Here is a 12,675-nt window from a genome sequence, read left to right as displayed (position 1 = left end):
TCTCTTATCTGATATGATGAGTAAGCTACTGATGGTGTGGCCATTGACCTCTTACTTCCCATATCCTTCCCTTCCCTCACAGTGATTCTTCCCCTTTTTTGGGGATTTTATGCTTTGAGTCACTCAAGAGCTGCTGTCTGCCCAGAAATAAATGCCCAAGGAAAAAGAGAGAGCTACAGCACGGTAGTAATAAGGAGGCCCTGTCACGAGAAATTACATTTGCAGCCATCAGTTCAGATGTTGGCACTGCATGTACTTTGGAGGTTAACATAGAGTTGGGATCAGCACAGGCTAGAGTCAGGGTTGTATTAAAGGATGGCTCATTTCCTAGCTTAGCAGAGGGCAAGGTTACAGATGATTCAGGTGAGGATTTCATGGGATGGCATACAAGCTGATGGACATGCACACTGAGACACTGGGTGCATTAGTTAGCTGCCAGACCGATTCCAGTAACTGTTAAGGAGCCTGGACTTATAGATATAGATAGCTCTTTGACAGTGCACTAGGTGATGCTATTCTAAGAATCTAGAGATGAGTAATGCAATGATGGATGCTGAATGGAAATTACGGGACTCTAGCAAGGTCTTGTAGAGATAGTGAACCATCATTTCTCTGGGGAGTTTCATGTGACATTGGAAGTCTGTGCACCTAGTATTTAGTAGGTGGCCCTCCAAAATGGATTAAATGAAGTGATCAGCCTAAAATATGTTCACAATATCCAACCAGTGCTCAGCACCCATATAAAATGAGTGTTGGTTCATCAACTCTTTGTGGTTAGTTTTCAGAGACAAGAATTTGCTTTGGAGTTGCAGTGGATTGGTAAACTGCAAACATGACGGGGTCGATTCTCACAAAAAATTCTAAGTGCCAAATTCGCTTGAAAACTGGAGTAAATCACGCTGCTTTTCTCAGCGGGTGTTTCAAAATGAATCTCCCGCACTCTGCACTGCAGAGTGCACTAGCGCAAATCACACTGAAAATCAGTGTGATTTGCCACTGGGAGGCCAGCAGCAGAGTGCTGGCCTCCCCACCTGGGAGGCCAGCAGCAGAGCGCTGAGTGGGCCATTGCGCATGCGCCGATCTGTCAGTACCGAGATTGATGCATGATGCCCCTGTCGGCCAGCATCCCGATCGTTGGCCAGCTCAATCGCTGGCAAGCCCTGCAACCTCCCGCATCACCGGCTGTGCGATTTCCCCCCCACGGCCCAATTGCTGGCCCCTCCCAACCATGTTCGGGCCCAACCATGACTCCCACCTCCTGACAGTACCGACGCAACCCCGATCCGCAGTCCCAGCAACACCCCCCACACCCCCTCCGCCTGCCCTGTTCGCTGGCCTCCTTCCTTCAGCCACCAATCCTGTCTGCAGAGTGGCAATGGGACACCCCACCGATGACCCATCAGGTCCTGCCCCTAGGGCCCCCCCCCACATGCCCTTCCCCCTTGGTACTGCCCCATGTCCAATGGGCAATGCCAAGGTACCCCCTTGGGCATTTGCACTTTGCCCATAGGGCAGTGCCGAGAGAGGCTAATGGGCTCAGAGACCTCAGTTCCGGACCTGCTAATCATATTTAAATTATATTAAATTCCCCCCCCCCCTGCATACCTAATGCAGCTCTGCACCTATTTCTGGCCTGGAGCTGGTGTTGCCAGAAATCTGGTGCTGGGAGAAATTTTGGGGGCTGGACGCCCAGCATGGATCGCACTAATCCAGCTCCACTGAAATCTCCTGGCCCACTGCATTAATTTATTAGTGCAGCAGGATGGGAGAATCACCCCCAATATGTCTGTTCAACAAAGAAGGAAGACAGAAAGCAGGAAATGATGGGCCACTTAGCCTAACATCCATCACTGGGGAAGAGTGCTAAAATCCATTATTACAGAAGTAGTCGAAGGGTCAACATGCTTTTGTGAAAGGGATATCATCTTTAACAAACTTATTTGAGTACTTTGAGGATGTGACAAGCAGGTTGAATAAAGGGGAAGCAGTAGATGTAGTGTATTCAGATTTGATAAGGTGCTACACAAAACACTACTACAGAAGATAACTTATAGTGTTGGGGGTGATATGCTGGATAGAGCACTGGCTAACTAACAGGAAACAGAGAGTCACGATGAATAGGTGATTTTCAGGATGATAAGTGCTAAATAGTGGAGTATCACAGAAATCAACCCAATGGCTTTTATGATCTATATTATTGACTTAGATGGAGGAATCAACTGTATTGTAGTCAACCGCATTGCTAATGATAGAAAGGCAAGTAGGAAAGCAATTTGTGAGGAGGATACAAAGAGTCTGTAAAGGAATAGAGATAGATTAAGTGAGTAGGCAACAATTAAACAGATGGAGTATAAAGTGGGAAAATCTGAGGTTTTACACTTCGGCAGGAAGAATAGAAATTCAGAAAATTATTTAGATAGAGAATACACTGCGGAGGGTTCTGGATGCCCATGTACTTAAATCACAAAAAGTCGGAAAGCAAATTGAACTTTGGCCTTTATTGCAAAGGGGGATGGAGTATGAAAGTAAGGAAATCTTGCTGGAGCTGTACAGGGTCTTGCCGAGGCTACATCTAGAGTACTGTGTACAATTTTGATCACCTTAATTAAAGACAAGAGTTAGTTCCATTGGAAGCATTTCAGGGAAGGTTCACTAGGCTGAGTTCTGGGGCGAGGAGTTTGTTCTAAGAGGAAAGGTTGAGCATGTTGGGCCTATACTCTTTAGAGTTTAGAAGAATGAGAGGTGGTCGTACTGAAACATAAGATTCTGAGTGAACTTGTTGGTAGATGCTAAAAGGACGTTTCTTGTCATGGGGGAATCTGAGTCTAAAAATAAGATGGAGATGAGGAGCAACTTCTTCTCTGAGTGGATCATTAGTCTTTGGAATTCTCTTTCTCAGCAAGTAGTGGGATATTGAATATATTCAAGGCTAAAGTAGTGAGTTCAGGATTATGGAGGCCAGGCAGGAAAATGGAAGTAAGGCAACAATCAAATTAATCATGATCTTTTTTAATGGCCTACTGCTGTTGCTTTTTCTTGTGTTCTTGCGTTGTATTAGATTGTGACAAATGAATACAGTGATTTGTCAATTTAAATGCTGCTTTGTTTTGGCTTCACTATTGAAACAATTTATTTATGTTAAAGTTGAATTCTCTCTACCATCTGTGAGCGGTTGGCAACAGAACTCAAAATGTCAATAGTCTTAATAGCATCCTTGGGTATCCCACTGGGCATACCAATCTGTCTGCTATTTCTGACAGAGGAAGGAGAAGAGGCATGCAAAACAAGCCTGTTTGCATCTTAGCCAAAGTATTAGGCATTTAGATGCACATGGAAATTATGATTAGTGAAGAAGGTTCTGTGAGAATGGTACAGTTCTTTAGACAGACCTTGACACTACAGTTATGTTAATTAGTTAATGGCAAGGCAGCAGTTGTCTTCAACTTTACTGCTGCTGCTGTTTTTAACGCAATAACATAACAAATTCGCAAAACTTCTCTTATCAGTAGTGTACAGTTAAATGAAGTAGGAGACAGATGTTTTGTTAACCCAAAACAGAAATGTAACGATTTTCTCAGTAGAAACCAGCAAAAATTTTGAAAGACCCCTGCAAGTCTATGACTTCCCAAACTGTACAGCAGTGCTTCCCAAACTTAAAGGTTGTTAAAGTTTATTTATTAGTATCACAAGTAGGCTTACATTAACACTGCAATGAAGTTACTGGGAAAACCCCCGAGTCGCCACATTCTGGCGCAAGTTCGGGTACACTAAGGGAGAATTCAGCACGGCCAATGCACCTAACCAGCACGTCTTTCGGATTGTGGGAGGAAACTGGAGCACCCGAAGGAAACCCACACAGACATGGGGCGATTGTGCAGACTCTGCATAGACAGTGACCCAAGCCAGGAATTGAACCCGGGTCCCTGGCGCTGTGAGGTCGCAGTGCTAAACACTGTGCCACCATGCCACCCATATCTTTCCTGGTGCGACCTCATTTTAATTCTCCAGGTTTAGTGTGACCATAGAGTGAAAATCCGGGGGGGTGCAGGAGTTCTTGAGCCAGGGGATGGCCCTCAGTTGTTGAGCAGGGTGGGGTAGCACCAAAGTAAAACAGACCAGCAAGATAGTAACGTTAAGTATTTAATTATTAACGTTCACGCAAACATTAGACACCTGAAAATCTGTGTTTTGAAATGTAAACTATTTTGTGAAAGAGTAATCTTACTCACATTAGGCACAGATTCTCTACGCTGACTCTTATGATATGGCCCAAACTAGCAAAAGGGAAAGTAATAATTTCAATCTCTGGCAAACATGTTCCATAAATTAAACAGGAGCAAGTGATGCAAGAAACATGAAAAATCGCGAATGATTTGAAAAAGGCTTCAGCAGCCACACTGGAGAGACTGAGGCTGAGTTGTTTATAAGCAGAACCCCTAAGCGTGGCGTGCTCAAAGCAGACAGTGAGACTACCTGTGCAAAGCTTGTTCTCTCCTCTCCCAACAAACTGTGAGCCAGGGGAAAAAAATGGGCACATGTCTCAAGGGGCACCGGAGCTGGTCCCTGGATTTGTTCAAAGTGTTGGTCCCGGTGAGACAACCAGGGAGAATCCCGGCGGCGGGAAAAGTCACCATTTATTCAGCCTCTTTAACAACATTTTTTTTCCATGTGTTTCACGTCGTGCTCGTGGCAGCTTTCCTGTGATTCACTCGCCCAGGTAAAAATCTTTGCAAACAGTGGGGCGCTCTTTTTAAACGCCAACCCCAGCACTTGTTCCAAGTCCATTCGGGGGCTGGCTGGCAGTAAGACAGCGCCACATTTCGCAGAGAGAGCCCTCAGCAAGCTTCTGGATGACATCTTCTGCCTGTGAGCGACCGGACATCCAGCAAGCACGGTCAGCAACCCCGCCTGGGGGAGGCTGCTCTGCCATTCAATTAGATCATGATTGATCTGATATAACCCTCATCTCCACTTTTCTGCCTTATCCCCATTACCCTTGATTCACTTACTGATAAAAAATTTGTCTATCTCAGCCTTGAACATACTTAATGACCCACCCTCCCCAATCCTCTGCAGTAAAGAATTCCACAGATTCACTACCCTCTGAGGGAATAAATTCCTCCTCATCTCTGTCTTAAATGGGTGACCCTTTACTCTGAGATTATGACCTCTGGTCCTAGACTCTCCCACAAGGGGAAACAATCTGTCAGCATCTACCCTGTCAAGCCCCCTAAGAATCCTCTATGTCTCAATAAGATCACCATTCAATCTTCTAAACTCCAACAAGTATAGACACAACCTACTCAACCTTTCCTCATAAGAAAATCCCTCCATACCTGGGATCAACCTCGTGAACCTTCTCTGGACTGCCTCTCAATGCCAATATATCTTTCTTCAGCTATACTGTTCACAGCATTCCAGGTGTGGTCTAACTAGTGCCTTGTATAGTTTTAATAAGACTTCACTATTTTTATACTCCATTCCCTTCGAAATAAAGGCCAACATTCCATTTGCCTTCCCAATTAACTGCTGAACTTGCGTGCTAGCTCTTTGTGACTTATGCACAAGGACCCCCAAATCCCTCTGTGCTGTAGTTTTCTGCAGTCTTTCTCCATTTAAATAATATTCAGCTCCTTATTCAGAAATTATGTCTTTTTTTTAACAGTTATTTGACCGGTTGAAACTCTTTGGGATGCCTGCAAAACATCAACCTGACTTCATCTACCTACGGCACGTGCCTCTTCGGAAAGTCCACCTCTTCACTGTGATCCAAGCTTCTTGCTTGATTATTCTCTGGGTAATAAAAGCTTCCCCGGCTGCCATTGTCTTTCCTATGATGGTATGAACCTATAATAATAAAAATACCCCAAGTTATTTTAGAAATGAAACCAAAATGCACATACGGTTAACAGTCCTGCTTTACTTTAAAAACTATTTTGGTGATGATACATTTAAAGTTATGATACAAAGTGATCATTATATCTACTTGCTTTAATTAAACTTTAGAAATAAGTAAAAGTTCATTAAGATGATCGTAAGTAAAACATTTTACATGCATTTTTGAAGTGATTTAAAAAGTGAAGTATCAGTAGAGGATTTATTACATTTCAGAAATAGCAGAGGTTATTTCTAATTAGTTTCACAGTTATGCTTTTCCATGCTAACCAACACTTTCAGTTTCTGTGCTTGGTGATTGCTGAAGCTTGCATATGTTTCAGGTTTTGGCCCTCGTGTTTATCCGGAAACTGATGGATTTTATCTTCACTAAACGAGAATTGAGCTGGCTGGATGATTTGATGCCTGAGAGTAAAAAGAAAAAGTTAGAAGATGAAGAAAAAGAAGTAAGAGGCTTGAGTCAGCCATTTCCTTGTCTGCACTGTCTAATTTTTAGGTCACACTAGAGTAGCCGGAAGAGGAAAGTTGGACAGTCTTACCTGCTGGAAATGTGCCGCATTTGCATCCTCTCTCGTTTTCAGATGTGCCGGGCTGATATTGTTTAAATTGCTCAGCTTAGATGGGTGGCTGTGTCTGACTTCAATGTGTACCTAACCTCACTCTTTTAGTCTTTTTTCACTTCTTTAGCACTCCTGGACTGTTCTCTTCTATTCCGGTGCCTGATTTCACTTCTCCCCTCTCAGATACTCTGCTCTCCCAATTCCCTGACCCCAATCCTTAAGGGTATTCCCTGAGCTTCCTGCTCTCTTGTCATTTGTGCTATGCTTGTCTCCATCCCAGTGCCCTGCTTGTGGCCTCTTCCTGTCAAACTCACTCCTCTCACTGCTGCCGCTGTGGCCACCGGTGGTTCAGCCCTCACTGCCCCTCTATACATCTCCCTCCAGTACGTCCATTCACTTGTGGATTAGGTCCTTTTCATCCATGAATTTGCAATGGATGAATATATACACATCATGACCTTGATTGAAATCTGGCTGAGAAATAATTATCCCTTCTGGTCATCTTCCAAATTTCTACAGGTTCTGGAACATTTCCTGAAGATTGGATGGTAGCAAATGTAATTCCACTTTTTAAGAAAGGAGACAGAGAAAGAAAATGAGGAACTACAGATCTGTTAGACTGACATCGGTTGTTGGAAAATACTAGAATCAATTGTAAAGGGTGTGCTAATTAGACACTTAGAAAATAATGGTAGGGTTGGGTTGAGTCAGTATGGATTTATGAAAGGGAAATCATGTTTGATAAACCTGTTGGACTTTTTTGAGGATGCCTTTAGCATGGTTGACCACTCCATCCTCTTCCACAGCTTCTCCACTGTTGTCCGACTGCTCTCGCCTGGTCCATTCTTATCTATCTAATTGTCACCAATGTATCACTTGCAAGGCTTCTTTTCAGCTTCTATCCCCTAAAAATCAGTTTTGGGTCCCTTCTATTTCTCATCCAGATGCTGCCCCTTAACTACTTTGTTCAAAAATATGTCCACTTCCATATGAATGCTGATGACACCCACCTAGACCTCACCACCCCCTCTTCATCCTCACACAGCCTGTAAATTATGAGACTAATTACCTGACATCCAATACTGGATGAGCAGAGATTTCCTCCAATAAAATATTGGGAAGACTGAACCCATTATTTTTTGCCCTTGCCAGTAAGTTCGCTTGCCAGCCACCAACTCAATTCCTCTTCCTGATACTTGTCTGAGGCTGAACCAGACTATTAAAAACCTCTCTGTTATATATGACTCTGAGATGAGCTTTCAACTCTATATTGTGCCATCACAGAGACTGCCTATTTCAAGCTCCATAAAATTGTCTGACTCTGCCCTGGCCTCAGATCATCTGCTGCTGAACTGAACTCCTTGTTCATGCCTTTGTTACCTTCAAACTTGACTATTTTAATGTAGTAATTCAGCCAAATGCTTTTTTCTGCCACCAACAATCTTCGTTGTGAACCAAAGGAAAAGGCCGCTTCCGCAGCTTACAGTCAGGTAGTCTTCACCTCGGGAGCTACAACTCTAGTTCGGGTAACGTTACAGGATAAAAAAACCTTGCTGACTGTTTCCCATTGGAAGGACCTCCTCTCACTCAATAAGGCAACTTGTATTCCACAAAACCCACAGTTAGACCTTGTGGCCATCATAATACACACTTGACTGACTTCTCGAATTTCAACTTCTGTAAATTTGAGGCTATCTAAAATTTTGCTGCCTATGTCCTAACTTGCATCAAATCCCTTTCATCGGTCACCTCTGTGCTTGTTACATTGGCCTATACTTTCTCCCAGTGAAGCAATGCCTTAATTTTTAAGCTCTGGAAATTCCCCCTAAAATTCTCCACCTCTTTCCTCCTTTAACACACGCTCTTTGATCAAGCTTTTGGTCATTTGACTGAATATTTACTGATGTGGCTGGATGTAATATTTTGTTTTCGATTGTCCTTGTGAAGCACTTTGCAATATTTTATTACACTAAAAGTTGCTATATAAATACAAGTTTGTTTTTTTTGTTAGGGATGAGAAATGTCTGCCATTAGTAGAATTCCGACTTACGGAGAATGGAATTTGCTTTTCTGATGTACTCCTCCCTTCAGCCGCCACCCCTCTAACATGGCCAAGGCTGCGAGGAGAGAGTCTCAATCCACCAGTAACATGGTTGAGAGCTGGACCTAGGGTGCCACCACCCAGAGTTCAGCAGGCCCATGACAGGAAGGTTTGGGGGGAGGGACTGCTGTGTGATTTGGAGGAGGTGGTTGGGTAGAGGGGCTCCTAATTGAGTGAGTGAGGGGTTGGGAAAAGGGGCAGTGCGAGGGGCTGACTGCAATGTATGTAGGGATGTGGGGCAGAGGGGCTTCATTGAATCTTTTGTTACCATGGAATATGTAGAATTTGGCTGAAATCTGAGTTTTACGAAGTACTTTAAAAATGCAGATTTTCATATTTATATGATATATCTTTACATGTGATACACAAACTTTACTGATCCAAGTTGAATTATACCATGCTTCTTTATTGCTATTTAGTTTTTTTGCTGGTGTCTGGGGTTATGTTAGTGTCAAGAGTTTTTAAAAATATATATGTTCATGGGATGTGAGCACCACTGGAAAAGCCAGCATTTGTTTCCCATACCTAATTGCCCTTGAGGAGATGGTGGTGAGTTAAAATAGGGTGAAATTGGAAAACAGCTTATGAAGCACTGCAGTGGTCCTTTGCTTCACTTTGCATGTACCTGAAGTTTTTAAAGTTTATTCATTAATGTCACAAGTAGGCTTACATTAACACCTGCAATTTAGTTACCGTGAAAAACCCCTAGTCGCCAAACTCCGGCGCCTGTTAGGGTACATGGAGGGAGAATTTAGCATGGCCAATGCACCTAACTATCATGTCTTTCGGACTGTGGGAGGAAACCGGAGCACCGGGAGGAAACCCATGCAGACACGGGGAGAACGTGCAGACTCCGCACAGACAGTGACCGAAGCTGGGAATTGAACCCAGGTCCCTGGTGCTGTGAGGCAGCAGTGCTAACCACTGTGCCACCATGCCACCCTCCCAGTCCTAAGATTACAACTCTTTGGCAAAAATGCAAGTTTGTACCTTTAATATTATCTTTAACTTCTTGTTAGACATGGTTGGACCACTTTTCCCATGAGGCTTTTATTCCGTAAGGAATGTATATTTATTACAAAATATGTGAACTAATATCAAAATAAATAAATAATATTAAAATATAGAACCATAGAAAATAACAGCTCAGAAACAGGCCTTTTGGCCCTTCTTGTCTGTGCCGAACCATTTTTTGCCTAGTCCCACTGACCTGCACTTGGACCATATCCCTCCACACCCCTCTCATCCATGAACCCGTCCAAGTTTTTCTTAAATGTTTACCACTTTATCCGGCAGCTCATTCCACACTCCCACCACTCTCTGCGTGAAGAAGCCCCCCCTAATATTCCCTTTAAACTTTTCTCCTTTCACCCTTAACCCATGCCCTCTGGTTTTTTTCTCCCCTAGCCTCAGCGGAAAAAGCCTGCTTGCATTCACTCTATCTATACCCATCAAAATCTTATACACCTCTATCAAATCTCCCCTCAATCTTCTCCGCTCCAGGGAATAAAGTCCCAACCTATTCAATCTCTCTCTGTAACTCAGCTTCTCAAGTCCCGGCAACATCCTTGTGAACCTTCTCTGCACTCTTTCAACCTTATTTACATCCTTCCTGTAACTAGGTGACCAAAACTGTACACAATACTCCAAATTCAGCCTCACCAATGCCTTATATAACGTTACCATAACACACCAACTTTTATACTCGATACTCCAATTTATAAAGGCCAATGTACCAAAGGCACTCTTTACGACCCTATCCACCTGTGACGTCACTTTTAGGGAATCCTGTACCTGTATTCCCAGATCCCTCTGTTCAACTGCACTCTTCAGAGTCCTACCATTTACCCTGTACGTTCTACTTTGGTTTGTCCTTCCAAAGTGCAATATCTCACACTTGTCTGCGTTAAATTCCATTTGCCATTTTTCAGCCCATTTTTCTAGTTGGTCCAAATCCCTCTGCAAGCTTTGAAAACCTTCCTCACTGTCCACTACACCTCCAATCTTTGTATCATCAGCAAACTTGCTGATCCAATTTACCACATTATCATCCAGATCATTGATATAGATGACAAACAACAATGGACCCAACACCGATCCCTGCGGCACACCACTAGTCACAGGCCTCCACTCAGAGAAGCAATCCTCCACAACCACTCTCTGGCTTCTTCCATTGAGCCAGTGTCTAATCCAATTTACTACCTCCCCATGTATACCTAGCGACTGAACCTTCCTAACTAACCTCCCATGAGGGACCTTGTCAAAGGCCTTGCTGAAATCCAGGTAGACAACATCCACCGCCTTCCCTTCATCCACTTTCCTGGTAACCTCCTCGAAAAACTCTAATAGATTGGTCAAACATGACCTACCACGCACAAAGCCATGTTGACTCTCCCTAATAAGTCCCTGTCTATCCAAATATTTGTAGATCCTATCCCTTATCACACCTTCCAATAACTTGCCCACCACCGACGTCAAACTTACTGGCCTATAATTTCCCGGATTTCTTTTGGAACCTTTTTTAAACGACGGAACAACATGAGCCACCCTCCAATCATCCGGCACCTCCCCCGTGAATACTGACATTTTAAATATGTCTGCCAGGGCCCCTGCAAGTTTAACACTAGCTTCCCTCAAGGTCCGTGGGAATACCCTGTCCGGTCCTGGGGATTTATCCACTCTGATTTGCCTCAAGACAGCGAGCACCTCCTCCCCTTTAATCTGTAAAGGTTCCATGACCTCTCTACCTGTTTGCCCTATTTCCGTAGACTCCATGCCCGTTTCCTCAGTAAATACGGATGCAAAAAAACCATTTAGTATCTCCCCCATCTCTTTTGGTTCCATACACAGTCTACCACTCTGGTCTTCAAGAGGACCAATTTTATCCCTCACTATCCTTTTGCTCCTAGCATACTTATAGAAGCTCTTTGGATTTTCCTTCACTCTGTCTGCCAAAGCAACCTCATGTCTTCTTTTAGCCCTCCTGATTTCCCTCTTAAGTAGCTTCTTGCACTTTTTATACTCCTCGAGCATCTGATCTGTTCCTTGCTGCCTGTACATTTCATACAACTCTCTCTTCCTCTTAATCAGTGTTACAATCTCCCTCGAGAACCAAGGTTCCTTATTCCGATTTACTTTGTCTTTAATCCTGACAGGAACATACAAACTCTGGGCACTCTCAAAATTTCTCCTTTGAAGGCCTCCCACTTTCCATTTACATCCTTACCAGAGAACAGCCTGTGCCAATCCACACTTCCCAGATCCCTTCTCATTTCATCAAATTTGGCCTTTTTCCAGTTCAGAACTTCAACCCGAGGACCAGATCTATCCTTATCCACGATCAGGTTGAAACTAATGGCATTATGATCACTGGATCCAAAGTGTTCCCTCACACTCACATCCATCACCTGCCCCAACTCATTTCCCAATAGGAGATCCAATATCGCATCCTCTCTAGTTGGCACCTCTATATACTGATGTAGAAAATTCTCCTGAACACATTTTACAAACTCTACCCCGTCTAAACCTTTAACAGTATGCGAGTCCCAATCTATATGTGGAAAATTAAAATCCCCTACTATCACAACTTTATGTTTCTTGCAGTTGTCAGCTATCTCTCCGCTGATTTGCTCCTCCAATTCTCGCTGACTATTGGGTGGTCTATAATACAACTCCATTAATGTGGTCATACCTTACTTGTTTCTCAGCTCCACCCATAGGGCCTCTGTAGACAAGCTCCCTAATCTATCCTGCCTGAGTACCGCTGTAACATTTTCCCTGACCAACAATGCCACCCCCCCACCTTTTATCCCTCTGCCTCTATCCCGCCTGAAACATTGGAACCCTGGAACATTGAGCTGCCAGTCCTGCCCCTCCTGTAGCCAAGTTTCACTAATGGCTATAATGTCATATTTCCATGTGTCTATCCACGCCTTCAGCTCATCTGCCTTCCCCACAATATTCCTGGCATTGAAATAGACACACCTCAAAAGATTATTTCCACCACACTCTACCCTTCCATTTGTGATTTTGCTTGAACTAACCTGTCTTTTTACCCCTGCTCCACTATCTGCTCTGGCACTCTGGTTCCCATCCCCCTGCAAATCTAGTTTAAACGCT

General features: G+C 43.7%; 1 protein-coding gene across 1 annotated transcript in view; it reads left to right on the top strand.

Moving 5' to 3' along the window:
- Nucleotides 1–12,675, top strand: part of LOC144503632 (sodium-driven chloride bicarbonate exchanger-like) — a 267,586-nt gene that overhangs the window by 243,637 nt on the left and 11,274 nt on the right. The window contains exons 21-22 of the mRNA XM_078228280.1: nt 5,666–5,839; nt 6,219–6,341. Coding sequence (XP_078084406.1) covers nt 5,666–5,839; nt 6,219–6,341 — 297 coding nt within the window. The remainder of the gene's footprint in view (nt 1–5,665; nt 5,840–6,218; nt 6,342–12,675) is intronic.

This window comes from Mustelus asterias, chromosome 14 (genome assembly GCF_964213995.1).
Source record: "Mustelus asterias chromosome 14, sMusAst1.hap1.1, whole genome shotgun sequence".
Taxonomy (NCBI): domain Eukaryota; kingdom Metazoa; phylum Chordata; class Chondrichthyes; order Carcharhiniformes; family Triakidae; genus Mustelus; species Mustelus asterias.
This window is presented reverse-complemented; position numbering and strand designations above follow the sequence as displayed.